Source organism: Kogia breviceps, chromosome 9, assembly GCF_026419965.1.
Source record: "Kogia breviceps isolate mKogBre1 chromosome 9, mKogBre1 haplotype 1, whole genome shotgun sequence".
In the NCBI taxonomy this organism is placed as follows: domain Eukaryota; kingdom Metazoa; phylum Chordata; class Mammalia; order Artiodactyla; family Physeteridae; genus Kogia; species Kogia breviceps.
In genome coordinates this window covers 61438043-61464059 of record NC_081318.1, presented here as the reverse complement: position 1 = coordinate 61464059, position 26017 = coordinate 61438043, and the positions used below count along the sequence as shown (strand labels likewise).

Genomic DNA, 26017 nt, shown 5'->3' with positions numbered 1-26017 from the left:
TTATTGAGGCATATTTTACTTATCATAGAATTCACCTATTTTAAGTGTAGACTTCAATGATTTTTTTTTTAGTACATTTACCACGTTGTACAGCCATCATCACAAATCAGTTTTAGGACATTTTCATCCCCCCTACAAGATCCCTCGTGCCCATTTACAGTTAATCCCCCTTCTTAGTTCCTATTCCTGGCCCCTGGCAACCACTGACTTACTTTCTGTCTCTATCGATTTGCCTTTTCTGGACATTTCATGTACATGGACTCAAACAATATGTAGTCTCAAATATTTGACTTCTTTAATAATAGTTTTTGAGGTTCATCCATGTTGTAGCGTGTAGCTATAGTTCATTCCTTTTTATTGCTGAATATACCACATTTTGTCTATCCATTTAGCAGTTGATGGACATTTTGGTTGTTCCCAGTTTTGTGCTATTATGAATAATTATGCGAAGAGCATTCATATGTAAGTCTTTGTGTGGACATATGTTTTCATTTTCTTTGGGTGTATACCTAGGAGTGAAATTACTTGATCAAATGGTAAAATTATGTTGAACTTTTTAAGAAACTGCCAAACTGTTTTCCAAAATGGCTGTACCAGCAACACACAAGGGTTCCTATTTCTCCACATCCTCCTAGCCCTGCCTCGCAATAGCTGTGCAGCTTTGGGCAAACTTTAGTCCCCTCTGTAAAAAACCAGGTGGGGTGGGGAGTTAAGACTTACCAAGCTCCTGCTCTGTGCTAGACATGGTGGCAGAAGCATGGCATTCTTTGTCTGCCTCCACTGTCATCTCCCTGAAAGGTAGATATGATTTTCTATGTATCTGATGAATTTACAGAGGTTCAGAGAAGTTAGGTAAGTTAGTCATTGTCATACAGGATTCTTGTGAATACTAAATTATATCAAGTCTCATATACGAACACGCAGAGCACAGTGTTGGGGACACAGAAGGTGGTTAATAAAGAGATTTTCATTTATCTGCTTCTTCCCATCATTCCCATCTCAAATAGGTCTAACCACAGGGCCTGACCCACGCCAGTCAGGCCCCACCAACTTTGTGGTGATAGTTGCCTATTATGAAACTGTCATGCATTGGCGAATCTAAAAGCCTTTAGAGAACCCACCCTGCAGTCATAACCACTCTAGGGGCAGGAGTATCCTAAAGCCAATCCCTAACCCAAGTCGCATAAAAACATGAGAGCAACCAGTTCAGGAGAGGGTTATATCTTTTAGCCCTTGTTTTTTTTCTTTTTTTTTTTTTTTTTTTTTTTTTTTTTTTTGCGGTACGCGGGCTTCTCACCGTTGTGGCCTCTCCCATTGCAGAGCGCAGGCTCCGGACGCGCAGGCTCAGCGGCCATGGCTCACGGGCCCAGCCGCTCCGCGGCACGTGGGATCCTCCCGGACCGGGGCACGAACCCGTGTCCCCTGCAGCAGCAGGCGGACTCTCAACCACTGCGCCACCAGGGAAGCCCTAGCCCTTGTTTTTTTATTCTTGTCTCTTCTTTCTCCCTCTCTTCACAATGGCAGGAATTACTTTTCCAAATGCCTGAGAAGGGAGTTCCGAAAAGTATATATTAAGGTTGCCAAGAATTTAATTGACTTTGTTGCTCTAAAAGGAACCCGTATCGGTTGGCTTGATAAATGACAATAAGAAATGAAAACAAAGAGGGATAACACTCCCTGGACCAAGTATAGAAAAGTGATATGGGGGCTTCCCTGGTGGCTCAGTGGTTGGGAGTCCGCCTGCCGATACAGGGGACACGGGTTCGTGCCCCGGTCCGGGAAGACCCCACCTGCCGCAGAGCGGCTGGGCCCGTGAGCCATGGCCGCTGAGCCTGCGCGTCCGGAGCCTGTGCTCCGCAACGGGAGAGGCCACAACGATGAGAGGCCCGCGTACCGCAAAAAAAAAAAAAAAAAAAAAAAAGTGATATGGAAGAAAAGGGCTCAATTATGATCTTAGTCAAATTCAAGGGTTTGGGATTTTTAAATATATTTCTGAATATGAAAATTCATATGAAATATTTTAATATGAAATTTTATGAAATATTATACAACATAAAGTTTCTTTTAATCAATAACTTGTCATTCATTGTGCCTTTTCAGGGAGAGCCTGGTGTCAGAGGCCCTGCAGGCCTCCCTGGGCCTCGGGGCATAAGAACCCAAGGGCCAAGGGTGAGTCCTCAGGTCTGTGCTCTGGATGAGGGTCAGGTACCACCCATGACGATGCATAGGAAGTGCTCATTCTGACGCTGACTTAGTTTTTTCTTGATTGTTGATGAAGAGTCTTATTTTCTCATATCATGTGAACTTTCAGTAAAATAGAACATTTAGGTTTATAAAGCCATTCGCTTCCCCCAAAGAAATTAGAAAGTTAATGTCTTTTTAAAAAGTGATTGCAAAGTGCTCAGAGTATTCCCAGGTTCCTTAGAGGCTGTGCCATCATAAAGAAGCACGTGCTTACTTTGGCCAGAGGTGCCTCAGGTTGCCTTTTAACAGGGCACCAGCTGATGGATCTACTGTGTGCTGTGCACCCAGTCCACTCTGTGCCCAGCGCAAGGGCCTAATTTACTGTCCCCGTGGAAGGTGAGAGGAACTTCCTTTGGCTCCCTTTGCTCTCACTTCTATTTCTCTTCCTTTTGTTGCCTCCCATTTGGTGTTTATTTATCCTTTTATTCTTTTAATCCAGCGTTTCTCAATGAGGGAGATTTTGTCTTCCCCTCTCCACCCCAGGGGGACATTTGGCAGTGTCTGGAATCATTTTGGGTTGTTACGTCACACTGGGGAAGGAGTGCTACTGGCATCTAGTGGGTAGACGCCAAGGATGCTGCTAAACAACACCCTTCAATGCACAGGACAGCCTCCCATAATGAAGAATTATCCAGCTCAAAATGTTAATCATGCTGAGGTTGAGGAGCCCCATTTCAATTGTTCACTCATTTGCTTCACAAATATTCCTTTGATTTGTTCAAAAAGGAAGGTAAAGTATCAGGCATGTTCATGGGGCAAACAGGTTTCAGCGAGCCACTCATCACAAATTCAAATGTCAAACACGTATATTTACATCCAAAATGCACAGAAGTGAATTAGAATCCTATTATCAGAGAGGAAAGGGAAAGGGCTTTATGAGTCAAAGATTTGACTGAGGATCCTAGAATTACCAAGATACTTAGTTTATCCATTTTTGTCCATCAACTCCATTTTGACAGTGGGCTATTTCTTAACCTCACAGATCTCTTTATATGGATAAATATCTCTCCAAGATGTTAGTAGTTGTTATCACTGGGTGATGCAATGATGGGTCTATTTTTTTTCTTCATTATCATTTTTATTTCTTTTTCTACTTTTTTTTTTTCCAATGAGTTCCTCTTACAATCAGAAAAAAATAAAGCTTTTTCCCATATTGGAAGAAAAAGACTGACTTATACAGTAACTTTTATTAACTCAGGATTTCTCAAAGTTTGTTTCATCAAAATGTTAATTTGGAACTGATTCACTTTGTTGTAAAGCAGAAGCTAACACACCATTTTAAAGCAATTATACTCCAATAAAAGATGTTAAAAAAATGTTAATTTGGGAACTTCTGGGATAAACAAAGTTAAACTAATCTTTCTATTGTGGGACTTCTTAGAGGCTTTAATATATTCATACTGTGGTTTAGAACATTTTCCAGTCTTATTTGACCACAGAAGTCTTTCCTCAAGAAACATGAGGTCAGGCTTCCCTGGTGGCGCAGTGGTTGAGAATCCGCCTGCCGATGCAGGGGACACGGGTTCGTGCCCCGGTCCGGGAAGATCCCGCATGCTGCGGAGCGGCTGGGCCCGTGAGCCATGGCCGCTGAGCCTGCGCGTCCGGAGCCTGCGCTCCGCAACGGGAGAGGCCACAACAGTGAGAGGCCCGCGAACCACACACACACACACACACACACACACACACACACACACACACAAAAGAAACATGAGGTCAACTATAGCTGTAAGGAACATATACTGGGAAATGACGCCCATTTTGCTTCATTTACATATTTTCTTAAAAATTCAACTCTGATCCACATCAATAGCTGCAGAATCTTCAACTGCAACCCCTGTGAATTAATATGCCATATTGAAATGGAGCAACACAGTGACGTCTACATAGAATTAGGTATGAGTGGTCTTCGAACCCCTGGTGTTCTAGGGGTTGACGGTAGAGCAGCTTGGAGGAGCCCAAGCAGACGAGGCTACGGGTCCAACGCTTCTGCTTACACCAAGCAGCTCTGTCTTATCTCTTTACGGCTGGATTACATGTAAAATTTTTGCAAAGGATTCTGTGGCTTGAAATTTTTGTGAAAACACTACTTTATAGCAATATGGGCAGTGTGGACGTAGGTCTTCATCAGACTGAAGTGAGAATGTAGCTGAGAGCAGTAGTCTGCTGTTTCTTTCTAAATCTCCTTAACCTTCTCTCCGATTTCTCTCTGTCTTCTAACAGGGTGATACTGGGCAGAAAGGCTTGCCTGGCCCTCCTGGCCCCCCTGGCTATGGATTACAAGGAATCAAAGTGAACAGGACTGTGCCAGGGTCGCCTCTTAATTCACTAGGGCGATGGGGAGAAGAGGTTGTGGATAATACAAAATACAACTATTATGAAATGGACTCAATGTAAACTTAGCAGTTTTTAGAGGCATCGTCCAAAAGTGGAAACATTGGTGTAAGTCCAACAGCTTCACAAACGCTAATTATTACATAAGTAGCTTGGAGAAAAACTGAACGGTTACAGTCGTTTACTGTTCCTCTGGTTTCTGAGCTGAACGGAGAGTCTGTGCCCCACCGCCTGTGCTCTGTCTCCCTTACCTTCCTCACCTGTAGCCTCCGTTCTTTGACCAGGGCTTCCCAAGTTCCCAGTTTTAGCTCACAATGGACTCACCCGGGGAGCTTTTGAATAATGCTGCTGCCCTACCCCAGAAGAAGGAAATCTGAATCTCTGGGGGTAGAGCTTGAGTACTGTGGGTTTAAAAGCCCCCCACATGATTCTCCTGAGCATCCAGGTGAGAACCCTGACTCTGTGCAACCTGAGCTCACCACCACCCATTCTGCTTGATTTCTGTCTCAGCCGTGACAAGCCTATCTATCAAGATGGGACTCCCAGGGTCTCCCCTGTCTCAGTAGACAAAATTTGGCATCTACAGTCTGCTGTGTAATTTCAAACAATTCCCTCTTCTACTTCTAACATGATTTTTTTAAATTTTGTTACTGGCTCCCTCTCATTCTATTTGTTTCCCCCCAAATAAACTTCTATGGTTAAGCTTCAAAAATAATTCCCTCCTGGCTAATTGATATTGGCTCTAAAAAAGTGGAAACATTCAAAATAAACTCTTTTTCAGATAGCAGAATTTCTTAGTAAGCAGGAGACAGTAGGAGCTGAAGATAATAAATGTGAAAATGCTGTGCTGAAATTAAACCACCTACCTGTGTTAAGAGTGAGCTTTGTCAAGAGCAAAACTCATTGAATCTGTGATAAATCTTCCAATCTATCACGCAGAGTCTAGGGCTTCCACTGCAGGCCTTTTACATAACAATTGTTCATCTTTCAGGCTGAGTATCCAAGCAAAGGCCAGTTAATACTCCTGATAGTGAACAAGCACAGGAAAATACAGCAAAAACCTGCTTCCTTGTAAACAGCATCTTTTGTACTTAATCTTTCAATTCTACAGTTAAAAGATAGTTTTGTATTTATGCGTTTGCTTTAGCAATGAACCCATAATTGACCGCCAGCTGGTCACCAAGCTCAGTTCACATGTGCTGTGAGTTCATTATCACTACCTTGTTAAATCCTGTGCCAGCTTTCTCCCTTTGTTATCTGGGAACTATTTCCTTATTTACATAGGGGCCTCTTGGGCTGCACTTAACTTATCCTTACCAACTCTGCCCTTCCTTATGCCCTCCAGGTTATGCCACGTTCAAAGTCCCTCCTGAGTGAAACTATGGTGGGAAATCTACCATAATAAGGAAAGAACCAAAATGAAAACTGCCACGTATCCAGTCCTATCAGAAATGAGATAATCTTTTCTCCACCGAGGGTTGTGGCCCGATGCTACTTGGCAGTGAGCCTTGACCAAGGCTGCCTCACAAAACCTCTCTAGACAGCCTGGCATCCTGTTGGCAACAGGGCAAAAGTATTTCCCTTAGGATGCCTACCTCGTTTGTCTGACCCTGGCTTGTACCATCACTGCAAAAGGGAGGGAACTGAAAAATCGAATTGGTGGTGTTCCTCTGAGTCATTTTAAGGCTACATATTTAGTGAAATTTCATTTCTTATGTTCATTTGTTGAATTTATTTCACACCCCTTTCTAAAATCCATCTGAATCAGTGAAACTTGCTTTAATTGGTATGTCTGTTGGTGAGACTTTGATGGACGCCCTTGTTGTTAACCTTTAACATCAGGGCCTGACTTGTACCCCGTCTCTCTATGCCATCCCAACCACGGGGAAAATAAGGGCTCAGGCTGCAATCACAGAAGTGATTTGCTCTCGCACTGACCTAACTTCGTTGCTAGCAATTTTCTTCCACATAGAATTTCAGAGAACCTCAACTTCCATTCATGTTTCCTCCATTGGATGGGCCCCTTTACCACTTACACCCAGCAAGCAGAAAGGGGAGAGTGTGGAAGAGACACACCTGCTTCTTAAGAGTCTTGGCCAAGAGGTGACACGCATCACCTCTGCCCACGTTTTAGTGGCAAGAACTAGTCTCAAGGAAAGGTAGTCTAACCGTGTGACCAGAAAGAAGGGGAACCAGGAGTTTGGTAAAGAGCTGGCCATTGCCATGCAAAATTTAACCTGCCTCCGGGAAATATGGAAATTTAAAAGCTATATGTTATTCTGAAGTATGTTGGTGCTTCCAGAAGAAAACAGAAAACAAGAGTGGTCTCCATGGCAACTTCCAGAAGGCCTGTCACTCTCCTGATACTGTGGGGCACAGTGATCTGGCTTCCAGGGACTGGGTTCAGCTTTATCATTCTTTTTATCCTATCTTCAAAAAAAAAAAAAAAAAACCCTCAGAGTCTTGCTATCTTCTTATTTCAAGAAGCATCAGAAGTACCACCGGATAATTTAGAAATTGCCTTGAATAGGCAGGCTGAGTACCAACCAGCCAAAGAAGCAGAGCAGGCTTGGGGTTTAGTGAGACCGGGAAACGGACAAGAAATGCTCATTCTTGTCTTTTACAGAGCCAGGGCCAAAAGGACCTGAAACCTGGCAGGAGAGCTGTGGTCGAAAGGCTGGAGAGAGGCAGGGATGGCATCAGAGGAGGGAAGCAGAGCTGATACAATGAACCTCATATCAGGAGACAGAGAAGCCAGCGATTAGGCTCAGGTGGAGAGTAAGGGAAGGGTTGGAGTCCTAGGGGATTACATGGGATGCCAGTAGCATTGGAAATCAGCAGGGGTGTGATGATGGGTGAGTCAGTCCAGCTTGCATAGGGACAGCCAGAAAGAAAACAGCTTCTCCCACCAAAGCTCTCTGATTAGCAATTCAGAGTAGAACCCAGAACTTTGTAAGATTCTTGGCTCAATGTTTAAGGTTAATGTCATTTCTTAGGTAGATTTTTTGTTTGTTTTTTCAACTATATTTAAGTAACTGTGGTTCTGTAAATTCCATGTGCTCTTTTAACTGCATCAAGTATGTGGGCCACCTTCTGGTGTCCCTCTACCAGAAAGGCTGAAGCTTGACAGATGTCAGCATGCTGAGGTGGAAATCTCACAGGGAGCCTGCCAGCTTTCCATGTGGCTCCCACCTGTGACCTGATCACATTGAAAGTGTTTCCAGAATCCATATGACTAGATTTTTGATTAGAGTGGACCTATTACAGCATGGGAAATTGCCCTCCCTAAAGGCCAAACAGAAGTGATTTATTCATTGAAATAAATGACTTAAGGGGAAAAAAGAGTCTCACTTATAAAAAGTCAGGGGTGGGTTCAATATACACTAAGTTTCAAATACCTGCAGAAAGGCTAAGATGTATTGACATTGGGAAGTTTTTCTAGTCTTCTCAATTCACAACCATGCATATGATGTATTAATATTACTAAGGGAGCAATACACACACACACACACACACACACACACACACATTTTAATATGGTGAGTTTCTGGTGTTTCAATTTAAAGTTTTCTTTCCTCCTCCTGACCACGATCTAACAACAGCATCAAAAATAGAAAACAAAACCACCCTTGGTAATAGTATGATCGCTGCATTCAACATGAGCACACCTTAGAAATTAAATTGAAACAATACGGTATATAGTTGACAGCATAACATAGACTGTGTGTCTTTATGCCAGAAACCATCTTTGAAATAACTTCTAATACTTTCCTGTATTATAATTTTCAAATTCCCATAATTATTCCTCTATGTAGAAAGGAGTCATCAGAACCATCTGAGAGTTTAAACCTTAAAATAGTTTGTTGTTTTGGGATTACACCTGTCAAAATGCCTGTGGCAGGGGAGGGCTGTGGCTAAAATTGATTCTGGTCATCTAAGTCCACAAACCTATTTTCGGACATTGAAGTCATCTTCATACCTTTATACCTTTTATTTATTTTTCTTTTTTAAAAAAATCTTTATTGGAGTATAATTGCTTTACAATGGTGTGTTAGTTTCTGCTGTATAACAAAGTGAATCAGCTATACATATACATACACTTTATACCTTTTATTACTTTTTATACCAAATTAAAAATAATTACGTGGGTGACAAACCAAGCTAAAAGCACTGATCCTATAATATTCTCTATACTATAGGTTGAATAGGTCAGGGAAAGTTTTGCATTTATTAACTGGGGCTGGCTCTGAGTCCATTTGTATATCTCACTTACTGGTTCATGCTTTCATTTTCCTCCTGAGCCAAGGAGCTTTCATTCCTTCAAGCCATTTAGGAAACAGGATGGTATCCTTTTTTTGAATTTCTGAATCTGAGGATATGGTATGGCATTTTCCTCTGTTAATCTCATTAACAAAATGTCCTTTTTTAATAGCCTATTTCCCCAATCAGAATTGGAATGGAAACGTTAGGCTCTTAATTTAGTGGGGCTTGAATCATCATTACCAGCTTATATTTATTGTCTAGTTACCATGAACAAAGCCCTGCTCAGTGACTAGTGGCCATCACAGAAGTCTGTTTGATATCTACCAGACTCCTTACACTACTATGAACCTAAAAGGAAAAACTAATTTCTAAATCATTTTTTCCAAAGTATGTATTGTATCCTGCCCCAAGGTTTAATATGGTTTCCCCAACTTTGAAAGGAAAGTCAAAAGGACTAAAGACTTGGTAATAAAGATAAGACAGTATCTAATGACATACACTGATGCTGAATATTAAAATTTTTTTTTTTTTTTTTTTTTTTGTGATACGCGGGCCTCCCACTGTTGTGGCCCCTCCCGCTGCGGAGCACAGGCTCCGGACGCACAGGCTCAGCGGCCATGGCTCACGGGCCCAGCCGCTCCGCGGCACGTGGGATCCTCCCGGACCGGGGCACGAACCCGCGTCCCCCGCATTGGCAGGCGGACTCTCAACCACTGCGCCACCAGGGAAGCCCTAAAACAATTTTTTTAAGTTAGAAAATTATATGAAAGATTTCATTTGAGCAGTTATATGCTAAAACTAGTCATTTTGATATAGTACTACATAATTTATAATTATGTGAGCATGCAGCCATTTTAGATTGTTTTTCTCTCCCTTTCCTTCCTCCCTGCCTCCTGCCCACCTGTTCATATCTATCTAATTTACAAAGATGTAAATACTATATATGTATCTCTTTTCATCCTTGTAACAGATATTGTCCATATAAAACCAAGTTGAGTAAAGGACATGGATAAATTACCCTTAGTTGCTGCTACCATCTTGATAGCCCGTGACTTTCACTGTTGAAAATTTATAAAATGTATTTTATCTTTTTCCCACTTCTCAGTGCTTGGTTAGAAATAAGTTACTAGTATAAATGTTTTCCCTTCTCTATTCAGCAAGGTAAGAGACACTTTACTACTCAGAGCTTTGAGCCTGGGGAGAGATCTAGGGCCATATTATATTCTCTAAATTCCATGTGTTATCTTATGCAAGACTCACCAGCCTATGAGGTGGTAGGCTTTAGGAAACTAGGGCACAGAGATGTTAAGTCATGAACCAAGGTTTCTCACAGCTACTCCTCCAGGTGGCCTCCCTGAAATAATCATGTGTTTCGGGTAGTAATCAAGTCAAGGTAGACGTCAGAGAGAGGAAAAAGATCAGTTTAACACTTTCAAAATTAAATGCCACTCAAAACTTTTATTTGCACCTTGCGATGTAAAGTTGGCCCTTTGAGAGGTGAGATATGTACTGTGAGGTCTTTTTTCTTGATAATCTAAAATTTTTTAAAAGAAAGAAGCATAAAAAGTACTTCATTTTCCCTGAGCACAGTTCTGTCCGAAGCCAGGGGTTGGACTTGGTGACCTTTTGAAATCAATCACCAGGCATAAGGCTAGGAATTACAGCAGGATCTGGGCTGGCATGCGTAGCTGCTGTGGGGTGAAGCTGTTATAACCACTATAACTAGTCACACATTCAAAGGCTTATCAAGCCTTTTCCGGTTTGGGTGGTTGAACTACATACTCTTTTGTACTGCAAACTTCTGTGACAAGTCAGTGAGTAGCCAACTGGTCTGTAATCTAAACTTTTTATTGCTTTTACAGACATCTTAAGAACTTAATAATTATTGGCTTTTTATTATCAGCATCTTTGCTTATCTAGTTGCAGATATGACTTCTTATTTTAAATATAACAAGTGAGGAGAAATGAGGTAAGTTACCTGTTCAAGATCACTCACAGAATCCCTAACAAAGCAGACTGTGGAGTCTATGGGTGTTGGTGGCTCAAACTGACAGGTGATCAGCCTAACCCCAATATAATCTCTCTTTCATCCTATGAAAAAGTCTTCAAACAATAATTCTTTAGGGCTTCCCTGGTGGCGCAGTGGTTGAGAGCCTGCCTGCCGATGCAGGGGACACGGGTTCGTGCCCCAGTCCGGGAAGATCCCACATGCCGCGGAGCGGCTGGGCCCGTGAGCCATGGCCGCTGCGCCTGCGCGTCCGGAGCCTGTGCTCCGCAACGGGAGAGGCCACAGCAGTGAGAGGCCCGCGTACTGCAAAAAAAAAAAAAAAAAAAAAAATGTTAAGAGTAATAAAAACATTTATAAAAAAAATAATAATAATTCTTTAGAACTGCTTCTCACATTATCATAATGAGAATCATGGGTCCAACTGGTGTGCACTCTGCCCTAGGAAACCAAGAGAAGAGCAGAGTACTGAAATAGAGAAAAACAGGCAACAAAATTATCTGCCTCTAAGACAGAGAGAGGGAATTAGGAAGAAAAAGGAGAAAGGGAAATAAAGAAAATTGGTTATGGTGAATTGAAATAAAGAAATTGGTTATGGTGAATTCTTTAGGATGCTATGGTTAATAATGCTTTTGGCCTTAAAGTTTTTACTACCTGAAATTAATGTAGTTACTGTCTTTTGGTTAAATTTTCCTGGTGCTCTACTTTCATCCTTTTACTTCTGCCTTTTTGTATCCTCTTACTTTACATGTTTCCTTTAGACAACAAGTATTTGGATTTTTAAAACTCCAGTCTGACAATGTTTCTCTTTTGCCAGGAGCATTAATTCATTTACATTTAATGTTACTAGTGAACTTTTTAAAGATTTATTTATTATTTATTTATTTAATTTATTTTGGGCTGCATCAGGTCTTAGTTGCAGCTTGCGGGATCTTCGTTGAGGCATGTGAGAACTTTAGTTGCGGCACGCTGGTTTCTCTCTAGTTGTGGCATATAAGCTTCTCTCTGGTTGTGGTGCACAGGCTCCAGGGAGCATGGGCTCTGTAGCTGTGTCATGCGGGTTCCAGAGCACATGGGCTGTAGTTTGCAGCATGCGGGCTCTCTAGCTGAGGCAAGCAAGCTCAGTACTTGTGGCGCACAGGCTTAGTTGTCCCGTGGCATGTGGGATCTTAGTTCCCTGACCAGGGATTGAACCCATGTCCCCTGCATTGTAAGGAAGATTCTTTACCACTGGACCACCAGGGAAGTCCCACTAGTGAACTTTTAAAATTTATTTCTACCCTCAAATTTCCAACTATTTGTCCCACTTATTCTATGTTTCTTTTTTTAAAATCTTGTCTTTCTGTTTTAAAGATGTATTCATTTAACTGTTGCATTTTCCCCTTTACTAGTTAGGAATTTACACATTTTCTTCCTCTTTTTTCAATACTTACTCCTAAAAATATTCACACTTGCCTTATGAAATATCCATACCAACTTTCTGGTTACTACAATAACTTAGAACACTTTAATTCCATTTACCCCTACCCTAATATTATTATTGTGGTTTTATATTTTAATTTTAAATCCTTCACGACATCTTTATATGATTGCTGTTTATTTAGATTTATCCACATATTTTCTAGTCTCTTCCTCTTTAATCCATCTTGCATCTCATACTGGAACCATTCTCCTTCTGCCTGACTTGGATTTTTCAGAATTTCCTTTGGCAGGGAAATTCTACTAGTACAACCTCTCTCCATTTTTGTTTGCCTGAAACTAAATATATTTATTTCTCCTTAATATCTGCTTAAAATATATTTTTCTGAGTATAGAATTCTAGGTACACAGTTTTCCTCTCAGCGCATGGGAGATTTTCCCATCCTTTGGCATCAATGTTACCTGTTGGTTTAGCTATTCCATTGGTGGTAATTTGTCCTTTTCTCTATGGTTTTTAAGGGTTTCTCTTTTTATCTGGTGTTGGGCAGTTTCACTATGATGTATTTAGATGCAGATTGCTTTTTATTTATTTTGCTTAAGAGTTGTTAGAATTCCTGATTTTGTGGACCAGGAATTTTTAAATTATTTCTGAAATTCTCTGCCTTATCTTTAAGTAATCTGAAGTAATCCGATCCAGTCTTCCTATCCCCTGCTGTTTCTGCCTTTCTGGAAGTGCAATTAGTTAAACCTTTTCATTCTTGCCTCCTACATATCAGTCCTTTCATATTTTCAATCTTGTCTTTCCGAGTTACATTATGGCTGATATTTTTCTAGTCTATTTTCCAGTCAACTAAATCTTTCTTCCTCTGTGTTAAATTTGTTGTTTAACCAGTTCATTGAATTGTTAGCTTCAATTATATATTTTATTTCTAGACGTTCTATTTGAGTTTTGTTTTTGTTTTTTCTTTTGCGGTAGGCGGGCCTCTGACTGTTGTGGCCTCTCCCGTTGTGGAGCACACGCTCCGGACGCGCAGGCTCAGCGGCCATGGCTCACGGGCCCAGCCGCTCCGCACCATGTGGGATCTTCCCGGACCGGGGCACGAACCCGTGTCCCCTGCATCGGCAGGCAGGCTCTCAACCACTGCGCCACCAGGGAAGACCTATTTGAGTTTTTTAAGTCCACATAATCATTCTACATAGATATTCTTTTAGAAAAAAAAATCCAGATTATATCCCCTCCTTGCTTAAAAAACCTCTAAAGTCTTTCGATAATATTTATAAATTGAAAGAAAGAAAGAAAAAAAGAGAAGGAAAGGAAAGAAAACCTCTAAAAGGCTGAATGTAATCTGGATGCTGCTTACCTCTCTGATTTTATCTTGCATCTTCCTTTATCTCACTCAATACTATCAAGGCACTCTGGTTTTCTTTCTGTTTTCCAAAAACAAAGTTCATTCCTTCTGCAGGGCTTCTGCACTGTTGTTTTTCCTACCTTGGCATTTGACATGGCTGGATTCTTCTCCTCATGTAAATCTTAGCTCAGATGTTACCTCCTTAGTGAGACTGTCTGACCACACCATCCCATCCCTAGCCCATTCTCAATCACTCCATAATATTGTCCCATTTTATTGTTTTCATAGCACATTATTACCATCTGAAAATATTTGCTTCTTTGTTTATTATCTGTCTTCTGGTAAAAGAAGCTCTTTGAGAGCAGGGACTTTGTTTCTTTTTTTTTTTTTTTAATTAGAGTATAATTGCTTTACAATGTTGTGTTAGTTTCTGCTGTACAATGAAGTGAATCAGCTATAGGTATACATATATCGCCTCCCTCTTGGACCTCCCTCCCACCCACCACCCCCATCCCACCCATTTAGGTCATCACAGAGCACCAAGCTGAGCTCCCTGTGCTATACAGCAGGTTCCCACTAGCTATTTATTTTACACATGGTAGTATTTTATGTCAAACCTAATCTCCCAGTTCATCTCACCCTCCTCTTCCCCCCTATGTCTACACATCCATTCTCTACATTCTCTACCTCTCTATTCCTGCCCTGGAACTAGCTTCATCTGTACCACTTTTCTAGATTCCACATACATGCTTTAATATACGGTATTTGTTCCTTTCTTTCTGACTTACTTCACTCTGTATGACAGGCTCTAGGTCCATCCACATCTCTACAAATGACCTAATTTCAATCCTTTTAATGGCTGATTTATATTCCACTGTATATATGAACCACATCTTCTTTATCCATTCCTCTGTCAATGGGCATTTAGGTCGCTTCCATGTCCTGGCTATTGTAAGTAGTGCTGCAGTGAACACTGCAGTACATGACTCTTTTTGAATTATGGTTTTCTCAGGGTCTATGCCCAGTAGTGGGATCACTGGGTCATATGGTAGCTCTATTTTTAGCTTTTTAAGGAACCTCCATACTGTTCTCCATAGTGGCTGTATCAATTTACATTCCCACCAACAGTGCAAGAGGGTTCCCTTTTCTCCACACCCTCTCCAGCATTTATTGTTTGTAGATTTTTTGATGAGAAGGAGGCAAGATTATACAATGCAGAACAGACAGCCTCTTCAATAAGTGGTGCTGGGAAAACTGAACAGCTACATGTAAAAGAATGAAATTAGAACACTCCCTGACACCATACACAAAAATAAACTCAACATGGATTAAAGACCTAAATGTAAGACTGGATACCATAAAACTCGTAGAGGAAAACATAGGGAAAACACTCTTTGACATAAATCACAGCAAGATCTTTTTTGACCCACCTCCTAGAGTAATGAAAACGAAAATAAACAAGTGGGACATAATTAAACTTAAAAGCATTTGCACAGCAAAGGAAACCATAAACAAGACGAAAAGACAACCCTTAGAATGGAAGAAAATATTTGCAAATGAAGCAACATTCAAAGGATTAATCTCCAGAATATACAAAGAGTTCATGGAGTTCAATACCAAAAGAACAACCCAATCAAAAAATGGATGGAGGGAAATTGGGGGGGTGGGGGGGTGGGAAGGAGGTGGTGGCGGTAGGATGAATTGGGAGATTGGGATTGACATATATACACTAATATGTATAAAATAGATAACTAATAAGAACCTGCTGTATAAAATAAATAAATAAATTAAATTTTTTTTAAAAATGGGCGAAAGACCTAAATAAACATTTCTCCAAAGAAAACATACAGATGGCCAAGAGGCACATGAAAAGATGCTCAACATCACTAATTATTAGGGAAATGCAAATCAAAACTACAATGTGGTATCACCTCACACTGGTCAGAATGGCCATCATCAAAAAATCTACTGATTGCATTGAATCTGTAGATTGCTTTGGGTAGTATAGCCATTTTCACAATATTGATTCTTCCCATCCAAGTTCATGGTATATCTCTCCATCTGTTTGTGTCATCTTTGATTTCTTTCATCAGTGTTTTATAGTTTTCTGAGTACAGTTCTTTTGCCTCCTTAGGTAGGTTTATTCCTAGGTATTTTATTCTTTTTGTTGTAATGGTAAATGGGAGTGTTCCCTTAGTTTCTCTTGCTGATCTTTCATCACTAGTGTATAGGAATGCAAGAGATTTCTGTGCATTTATTTTGTATCCTGCAACTTTACCAAATTCATTGATTAGCTCTAGTAGTTTTCTGGTGGCATTTTCTGTGTAAAGTATCATGAAAATGACTATACTACCCCAAACGATCTATAGATTCAATGCAATCCCTATCAAATTACCCATGGGATTTCTCACAGAATTAGAACAAAAGATTTTACAATTTGTATGGAAACACAAAAGACCCCGAATAGCCAAAGCAATCCTGAGGAAGAAAAACGGAGCTGGAAGAATCAGGGGCTTTGTTTCTTTCATTCATCTCTAATTCCTTAGCATGCAGCAGAGTGTGTGGCATACAGTGATCACTTAATAAATATTTGTTTAATTAATGAACAAAGTAATGAATAATTGAATGAATGTATGAAGGTTGTATAGTAGATGATGGTAAAGTTCCATCTGTAACCGTATTGTCAACCCACGAAATACTTCATTTGGATATACTTTAGTTCAATAAACCATTCTTGAATTCCATCATTAACAGAACTCTAAACTTGTGAAATGATAAATTCTTTTCTAAATCCTAGTGCTTAATAGTGGAAGTACCTTACTCTCATAGGTTGTAAGAGTATACTGGTATACTTGGTGTATTTGGTTGGCCAAATAAGTAGAAGCTTACTTGGAAGTGCTGGATTTGGCTTCCTTGAAAGTATATCTTTGTGATCAAATTATTACCACAATGCACCAGGATCACAATGAATGCTATAAAAGTAAGTGTGAATATTATATCTGGTGGTTCTTTTGTATTCTCAGTGAGTTCTTCCCACTGATAACTAGAGTGTATCGTCAGTAAGTTCTTGATTGATCTGATCTGGGTCCTACTTTTAAAGACTCATACTAACAGATTAAAGAGCTAAGGGGAAGAAACTTAATCCATCATTGCCTGTCACCAGACAGTCCAACTATTATGCAATATCATTACACTTTCCACGGTCCTCTTAGGTTAATAATTAAATTAGAAATAAATGAGAGGGCTTCCCTGGTGGCGCAGTGGTTGAGAATCCGCCTGCCGATGCAGGAGACACGGGTTCGTGCCCTGGTCCGGGAGGATCCCACATGCCGCGGAGCGGCTGGGCCCGTGAGCCATGGCCGCTAGGCCTGCGCGTCCGGAGCCTGTGCTCCGCAACGGGAGAGGCCACAACAGTGAGAGGCCCGCGTACCGCAAAAAAAAAAAAAAAAAAAAAAAAAAAGAAAGAAATGAGAGACCCAGTGCTATTCAGTTGTTAGATTTTCACAACTTTGTAGTTTTTGCCAGGAAGTATAAGCCTTAGAAATGGACAGATTTTCCTGTGAGTTCATAATTGAAGAGATGATATTTAAAGAGTAGTACTAATGCATTCATTATCAATTCCTATTCATTGGTGTAGAGACAGTGAGCTTTTATAAAACTTATTATTGGTGTATGCAATTATGCCTTTAAATAGTGGCTCTTAAATTTCAAAGGAGAAAATAAATTTTTAATCTATTAGAATACTAGTCTTCTGAAAGTTCTCCAACTGGCTCCTGTTGGTTTTAAGTCAATAGTTCCCATTGTTATTATTATGCCAGTTTTAGAAAAAAATAAATCTTCCACAGACCTCAATCTGTCCTTCCTTCTTAAGTTACCTTACTGTGGTGATTTTGTAAAGCAAACAAGTTTGCTGTGTCTTCTTGTTACGTATATACTTAAATAATAGTGCACACACACTCTGCCAGGATTGTGAAATGAGTAATGCTAATACGCCCTTCAAAATAGAATGTTTTTGTTCTGCAAATAAGGAAAATACGTTTGCATACAAATTTTAAAATTAGATCTTCTTCCTGCTCAAAATTAAGGATACTGACACTAATACTCAGTCTTGGCTAATTGTACAAAATTTTATTTCAGTAGTTCATTCAGTAAGTTTACTGAGTATACGTAAATATGCTGGCTCTATTCTAGGTGCTTGGGATGTATTATGAGAAAAAGAGACAAAGATTCCTGCATTTATGGAAACTGCATCCTATTGACAATAAATACAATAAATAAGTTATATAGTATGTTTGGTGATGAAAACTATAATAGCAGAAAAGGAGAGCAGGGTGAGGCGGATAGAGGGCTATGATGAAGTTTTAAGTGTATGGCCTCATGAGAAGATAACATTTGAGCAGAGACCTGAAGGATGTGAGGGAGGGAGCCTTGTGGATTTCTGAGAGAAGCACATCCCAGGCAGAGAGAAGAGCTTGTGCAAAGGCCCTGTGGTAGCAGGAGGGTGCCTGGCATGTTTAAGGAAGAGCAAAGAGACATGTGTGTCTGGAAATGAGGTCTAAGAGGTAACAGTAACAAAGTTGGAGGAGGGCCTGATCAAGTATAGCCACATAGGCCCTTGGAAGGACTTTGGCTTTTACTCAGAATGAAGTGAGGAGCTATTTTCTAGGTTTTGACCAACAGCATGATATGGTCTGATGGACTTTTAGAAAGAGTAATGGTGACTGCTGGGCTGAGAATAGATGTAGTAGGACCAGGACCAGGATTGGACTAAGGAGGCTATTTAGGAATCCAGGCAATTATAAATGGTGTTTGAAAATCTAAGTTTTATAATCTAGTTATGTAAATTTAATTCCCTAGGAGAGAATTTATATCTAGTGGCCTGTGTCTGAAAACAGAAACATGTAATAGGAAACATTCTGACAAAATTGATGCCAGATATGTAAATGTGACTGCAAATCTACCAACTGAATTTTGAGCTATTGAATCATACTGAACTATACTTTATATCTGGATTGTGGCACAAAAATAAAACATCCTAACCCTAGATACATGTTTTCATTATGCATTTGGAGAGAACAAAGGTGGAATTTTCCTCTCCTCTTTTGCCTTTATCTCTTTGCTCCCTTTCTCTCTCTCTTCAGTGTATGATAATTACATGCTGAGACATTATAGGTGAAATTGTGAGGTTTATAACATATATGTGACCGAAGTAACACTTGCTGTTACCTGACTTCCCTGCCAAAGTCCAGTAAAAGAGGTATCTGTCTTCTACTGGCCATTAGAAAACATTTGGAATGTACTTTTTAGTAAACTGAACCCTCATCCATGGTAAAGATGTGGGTGTGAATATATTATCCAAAATCTATTGATTGTTTATAATTTTTAAAACCTTTATGTATTTATATAACAGGAAAATAAACCTAAAGTGTTTTTAAACACATACCCAAAGAGATCAGCTTCAGAAATTAGCAAGACTGTATGATCCAGGCACCCAATCTTAAGTCTTCTCAACACCTTAGCTCCCAAAGATCTAGTCGTACCGAAAGCCTTTCAGTTCTCTATGAAAGCTGTGTTCCCTGGCCCCAGGTCTTTTGCATGAACTATTCCCTTTTCTTGGGGAGATCTTTTTACCCCCGACTTCAGCAGGCTCACTCTTACTCATATGTCAGGCACATATTAGGTAGCACTTCCTCCAGAAGTCCTCCCTGTTTTTTTGTTTTGTTTTGTTTTTTGGCTGCACCATGCAGCTTGTGGGATCTTAGTTCCCTGACCAGGGATTGAACCCTTGCCCCCTGCAGTGGAAGCGTGGAGTCCCAGCCACTGGACCATTAGGGAATTCCCCCTCCCTGTCTTCTTAGTTCTGTGTTCCCTTTGTGTTTCCACTGGATAACCCCCATGATAGCCCTTCTCACATTCTATCATAGGTGCTTGTTTTCTTATCTAACCGCAAGACTGTGAGCTATGTAAGATGGCGAATGTCTTGTGTCTTTTGTTTTTTGGTATCCTGAGCACCCAACAAATGCCTGGTGCATATTAGGTATCTAATAAAAAATGAGTCCTGTCTATAGCCTTCCTCAATAGTTATCATCTTGCCTATTTCCAGAGCATTCACTCAATAAATATTAGTCAGCATCTACCATGTGCTGGGCACTGAGCTAAGTGCAGGGGACAGAAGTGACTGTAAGGCTAAATAAAACACCTATGCATGGAGATTAGATTATATAGACTCTCCATCTACCAAAAAGAAACTTTGTGTAATCATGCAGTGGAGAAGAAAATAGGGACCAGTGGGCTTTTTATCTTATAAAGGATAAGATGACTTTCTTTAATATTTTGACTTGATATTTATTTCACCCACAGTGAAAACTACAAGTCTACAGAGTCTGATTCTATAGACCTCTTTATAAAGCACATTTCCTTCAGTCTGAGACATCCGCTACATACATTCTCTCACATGCTATCTAAGTAGCGAAATGTGTTTGTGTTGAAAGTATTGGGTTAAAGATTTGTATAGGAGATGGATCTGGGAACTAGGGAGACTGAAGCATATTTCACACCTCAAGGACAGCCCATTTTTTCTGAGCCATAGAATACCTGTATTTATAATTGACCACTTCTCATTGCATAAGGTAGTGGCATTGCAAACAGCCTTGACAAGAAGAAGCAAAAGGTCCTCAAGTTTAACCCTGGTTACTTTGCTGGTGAAACCATGAACTGAAACTCAATCCTAATAACAGCAGCCAATGTGCAAAACAGTCTCCCAGAGTTGTCAGCTGTATTGATAGTAGATTCTAAAGTATGAATTAAAGAGACAAAAGACACAGGGCGACACTTCTCTGACTGAGAGAATCCCTTTACCATCTGCTTTTACTTCTTTTGTCAAAACGCTCCCTTCTTGGCTATGCCCTTCGTCCTTCTTTGCTCTGCATCCCTTAGCCCTTGACATTCCATGCTGCAGGGTGAAAAATGGGATAGAAGCTCAGGCAGTAGGTAGAAAGAATTTTAAGCATTCTTACTCAGGGATTTGGGATAAGAACCCATGCCTGGCATACTCAAAGAACATCAGGGACAGGATGACTGGAATGCAGTGAGTCGTGAGGTGTGATGAGAAGCCAGTGGAGAGCTCTGCATAGAGGAGTAACCTGATATAAATCATGTTCTGGCAGCACGTGGGAAGTAGACTGTGCGGGTACAGAGACAAATTAAAAGTTGGGATAGGAAAGATATTGCCAAAGTGCAGGTAAGAGATGGTGCTGGTTTAGCCCGGGGTGGTAGTGGTGGAAATGGTAAGGGATTCCACCACTGGAATTGGTAAATTGGATTCTGGATTGGATGTGGGATGTAATTGAAAGGAGTCAAGGAGGACTAAGACTTTGGGCCTGAACCACTGAAAGGACAGAGTTGCCACTTTCTGAGACGGGAGAGACTATAGGAAAATGGGGATGGATAGGTATGGAAAAAATAGCTCACATAGTCGGAAATTTTGATTTGGACATGAAAAGCTAAATCTCCCGCAGAGCTTTTAAGTAGGTATTTAGGGATAGAAATCTAGAGTTTGGAGGAGAGATCAATACAGGAGATCTACATTTGATTTAACAATATATAGATAATATTTAATGTCTTGAGAGTGGATGAGTACATGTGGGGAGTGAATGCACATTGAAAAGAGAAGTGGGCCCTGGGCCCTTCAGCAAAAGGAGGTTTTTATAATGAAAAGGACTCAGCAGGGGAGACTGCGAAGTAGTAGTCAGTAGGTAGAGAACCCAGAGGAGGTGGATCCTGGAAGCCAGGTGAAGTGTTCCAAGAAGGAGAGCACTGTCAACTACTTTTGGTGCTGCTGATTGGATGAGAGCTGAAAAGTGATCATTAGATTTGACAACATGGAAGTCACTGGTGATCTTGACAAGAACTGTGTGTGTAACACACACACACACGTATTCATGCATACAGAGAGAGAGAGAGAGAGAGAAAGGAGAGAGAGAATAAAATACAGGGGGAAAATCTTAACAACTGATGAATCTGGGCCCAAAAAATATGGGAAATATTTGTATGATTATTACAATTTTTCTGTAAGTTTTAAATTATTTTAAAATGTTTCAAAAAGAGTAATGGTGAGAAAGGAAGTGAAGACAGAACATACTGGCAACACTTTTGAAAAGGGAAACATAGAAATAGACTGACAGAGGGAGTGAAGTGTGTGATTAAGGAAGTTTTTTTAAAGGTGGGAGATATTATGGTATGTTGTATGCTGATGGGAAAGACCTAGTGAACAAGGAAATATTCATGATGCCAAAGAGAAAGTAGTTGCTAGAGGCATGCCCTTGATCTTCTTCCTCGTCCTTCTCGCATCCATCACAAGAATCTGTTCTACAGCATTCTCAAGGGCGTCTGGCCATTCAGACCCTGGGCATGCTAGGGAGTAGAAGCAGCTTTTTTCCTTTCTTGTATGTTTTCCAACGACCTTGTAACAAATTTGAAAAGCTTTGTTACCTTTTAAAATGAAATTTACGCATCCTTGTATCAAATCCAAAGACCTCATAATCACTCAAAGTTGTGAAAGTCTCCCTCTTTCCCCTTCAGTCCTACCCTGTAAAGGTTGCCTCTGCAGTTTGGGGCTGTAGCTTCCACATTTTCAACTAGATTGCAAAAAACACGCACATATACAGCACAGCAACCTTTAAAAATCATTCTATACATAATTTCTCCAACTCGCTCACCCTTACCCGCTCCCGCATCTCAGTTACTAGAGCAAGCATGGCCCTTCAAATCAATACATAGAGATTTACTATATTTTTTAAGAGCTACATAGTAGTCCAATACGTGGGTGTAACATAATTTATTTATATGTTTCCCTTGAGAACATTCTTGTATTTTCCCATACTTGAACTGGTATTAAATATTTCCATTTCACTATATTTGGAAAGGCTTTTTCTATAGCTATAATTGGTAGACCTTTCTTCTTTATGTTGGACTGAAACCTGCCTACCTGTGAATTTTTCTGCTGCTGCCAACCCCTTGATGTGGTTTTCAACTTCACTGTGAACATGAGTCTAGGCTTATAAAAATTTGTGAATATAATTTCATTATACCATGTTTGTCTCTTTCACTGTTAAATGTTAATTCAAGTGTCTTCTTGCTTTAGCCTTGAAGCAAGCATGATGCAATTAAAGCCCGAGTTAACTTTGTTAATAACAGAATTTTCTTAAAATATATGTTTTTATAGGAGACTGTGACTTTGTTTTCACAATATTTCATTTTGTTTCTTGGCCTCAGATATGCCACCCACATCTGTGTGTTCCATGGTATAGCAAGGACAACTCTTAGGTTGTCATTAAGCAGCTTATGAAGACAGTCTAGAAGAGTTTTACAGGGAAAAATCAAGAGAAAAATTTCCATATATATGTAGTTCTGCCCTTCTGAAACTTGCATCTGAATTGTCAGGAATAGTTACTACCATGCTAAGTTGAAAGGAAAACAGGGCATATAAATGAATGGGGTTGAGGACAGCCTATAGGAAGTATTAACCATAAGCCTCCATCGTACTTTTATTCTTTCAACTTTTTAAAATTAACGTAATTTTCTTTATTTTCTTAAAAAACAGACTTGGATATATTTATCATTTCCATTTTTTAAAACAAATCATTATTTTCAGCTATTTCAGTTTTTAATTTTTTTTATTGTGAGTATACTTAACATGAGATCTACTCAAACTTTTAAGTGTACAACACAATGCTGTTAGCTCTAGGCATTATGTTTACGACAGATCTCTAGGACTTATTCATCTTGCATAACTGAGACTTTATACTCGTTGTCTCCTCATTTCCCCCTCCCCTGAGTCCCTGGCAACTACTATTCTACTCTGCTTCTGTGAGTTTGACTATTTTAGTTATCTCATGTAAGTACAATCACGCAGTATTAGTTCTTCTGTGACTGGCTTATATCACATAGCCCTCCTATGTTCACTGCAGCACTACTCACAATAGCCAAGATACGGAAACAACCTGAATGCCCATTGAGGGATGAATGAATTAAGATGTGGCATAAACATCTAATAGATTCCTATTCACCGCCCTCACAAAGGAAGGAAATTCTGCCATATGTGACAACAAGGATCAACCTGGAGGACATTATGCTAAGTGAAATAAACCTATAATACTCTTGTTTACAGAATTCATAGGACTTTATAAATATTACTCCTTTAATCCCCGTAGGATATCCAGAAAGAGACACATAGATGAGCAAGTACTGTGAATCCTCTGGTGAAAGAAATACTCTAAGAGGGCAATTAGCTGTTAGTCCTTTCTGTGCTTTTCATTCCTGGTAAAGAATAACCAGCTTATAGAATGCTACTGTCTTTCAGTAGCTATCATCCTGATAGGCAATAGAACTAGGAGAACAATACAGAGGCATGTGTCCTGTAACACACATCTCCACTACCAGCATTTAAAAGCAATCTATGTCCATGATGGCTTTTCAGTGCCAGTGTCAACCATACCTCCAGAATTTCTCGGTGGGGGGGGCAGCAATTTAAGTGTCAGGGAGGCCAGGGGCCTGATCTGGAAGGGTGCTGGCATCGCAGGCACTCTGCTTACAGTGGGTTGGAGGTCAGTGGTGTGGCTGGAGATCATGGGATGAAGTGTGGGTATAATCCACCCCTGGGTCTCTTTTTGGGGTACACCACACAAGTTAATGGGTCTCACCAAACTTACTGATAGGAAATAACTTAGGCCTAAGGGAAGGCCTGGCTTAATGTCACATTGGTATATTCTTTTCAATATAATTAAACATGTAATGTGTAGTCTAAATGCATTTCCCTTTCCCCAGAATCATATGGTGATGATACGAAGATCATTTTTGTTACCAGGCTTCACATCTACAAGTGTGACAGTTAAGAGACATTCATTGTGACAGCTGGAACTGCTCCCTGCTGCTTATGTAGAAAGCCGCCTGCTGTACTTCTCCGTTCACTTAACAGAAAAGACTCTCACCCTACATTTCCTCTTGATGTTTCTGAAGGCTGTGCATACTGAAGTTAGGTAAATCTAACTAGCATCTTCCCTTTGGCTGTCTGTTCAAGGAACTATGGCTTATATGTTTTGCTAAATTTGGAATTTCTAGGTTTATGCCTCATGAAGACTGTTTGGCTTTTCCATTCCTTTTTCTTTATGGCCCCAATCCCAGGGGATTTGGACAGGGAGTAGCACCAGCTTTTAGGAGGAAGTAGTTACCTGTTTGTGTGAGATGTTAGGGTGCTGGGGTGATCTGGGTCCAATCAATGGTCCAGAAACATTAACTGAATATCTGCTTTGTGCCAGGTACTGGGCTAGACACTAGGGGTAAAATGACACCCAATATACGTCCAGAAAGTATGGGGGAACCAGAAATAGATCTGTATGAGTTAAGGTTAAGATGAGATAAAACCTGCAGAGAAATAGGCTACAAAACAGGGGAAGCCAGACTGTGAAGAACCTTCATGGCTGAGCTGAAGAACTTCAGTTGGAGTCTATCAATCAGTGATTCTCAAAGCACGGCCGCCAACCAGCTCTATCAGCATCACCTAGGAACCTGTTAGACATGCAAGTTCTTGGGCCCCACCTAGACCTAATGAAGTGGTAACTCTGAGAGTAGATCACAGTAGTCCTTGTGTTAACCAGCTCTACAGATACTTCTGCTGTACACCAAACTTCGAGAACCACTGCTCTGATGACAGAAAGGCCTGGAAGGGTCTGTTTATTTTAAAAGCTCACTTTTATGGTGATATAATTCACATGCCATGCAAGTCACTTGTTTAGAGAATACAATTCAATGATTTTTAGGATTTTCACAGAATTGTGCAACTAGCAATGCAACCTAATTTGAGGACATTATCATCATCCGCCAAAGAAACCCCGTACCTCGTAGTAGTCACCCTCCACTCCCTTCCCACTAAACCTCTAGTCCCAGGCGACCACTAATCTACTTTCTGTCTCCACGGATTTGCCTATTATAGACATTTCACATAAATGGAATCGCATAACACGTGGTCTTTTGTGGCTGGCTTCTTTCATTTAGCATAATGTTTTCAAGGGTCATCCATGCTGTATCAGAACTTCCTTTTCATGGCCAAATAATACTGCATTGTATGGATATACCACATTTTGTTTATCCATTTGTCTTCTGTTGAACATTTGTGTTGTTTCCACTTTTTGGCTGTCGTAAATAATTCTGTTATGAACACCCGTGGGCACATTTTTGTTTTCATTTCTCTTGGGTATATAACCTGGAAGAGTTTTAAGAACAGGTGTGACACAGCCAGTTGAATGTTTTAGTATATTTGTTATTTAGTTTGGAACAATGCTTCTCATTCTTTTGCCTCCATACCGTTCACATGACCAGAACACTCCATCAGCAACTATTCTCGCTGTTC

At 40.3% G+C, this 26017-nt stretch overlaps 2 protein-coding genes across 4 annotated transcripts in view; one reads left to right on the top strand and one right to left on the bottom strand.

Moving 5' to 3' along the window:
- MIOS (meiosis regulator for oocyte development) overlaps positions 1-26017 on the bottom strand; it is a 325043-nt gene that overhangs the window by 153354 nt on the left and 145672 nt on the right. The gene's annotated exons all lie outside the window — the stretch shown is intronic.
- The window catches only part of COL28A1 (collagen type XXVIII alpha 1 chain), a 154457-nt gene that overhangs the window by 92193 nt on the left and 36247 nt on the right, over positions 1-26017 (top strand). Inside the window, 2 exon segments of the mRNA XM_067041636.1 lie at positions 2101-2169; positions 4465-4533. Of these exon segments, the coding sequence (XP_066897737.1) occupies positions 2101-2169; positions 4465-4533 (138 nt within the window).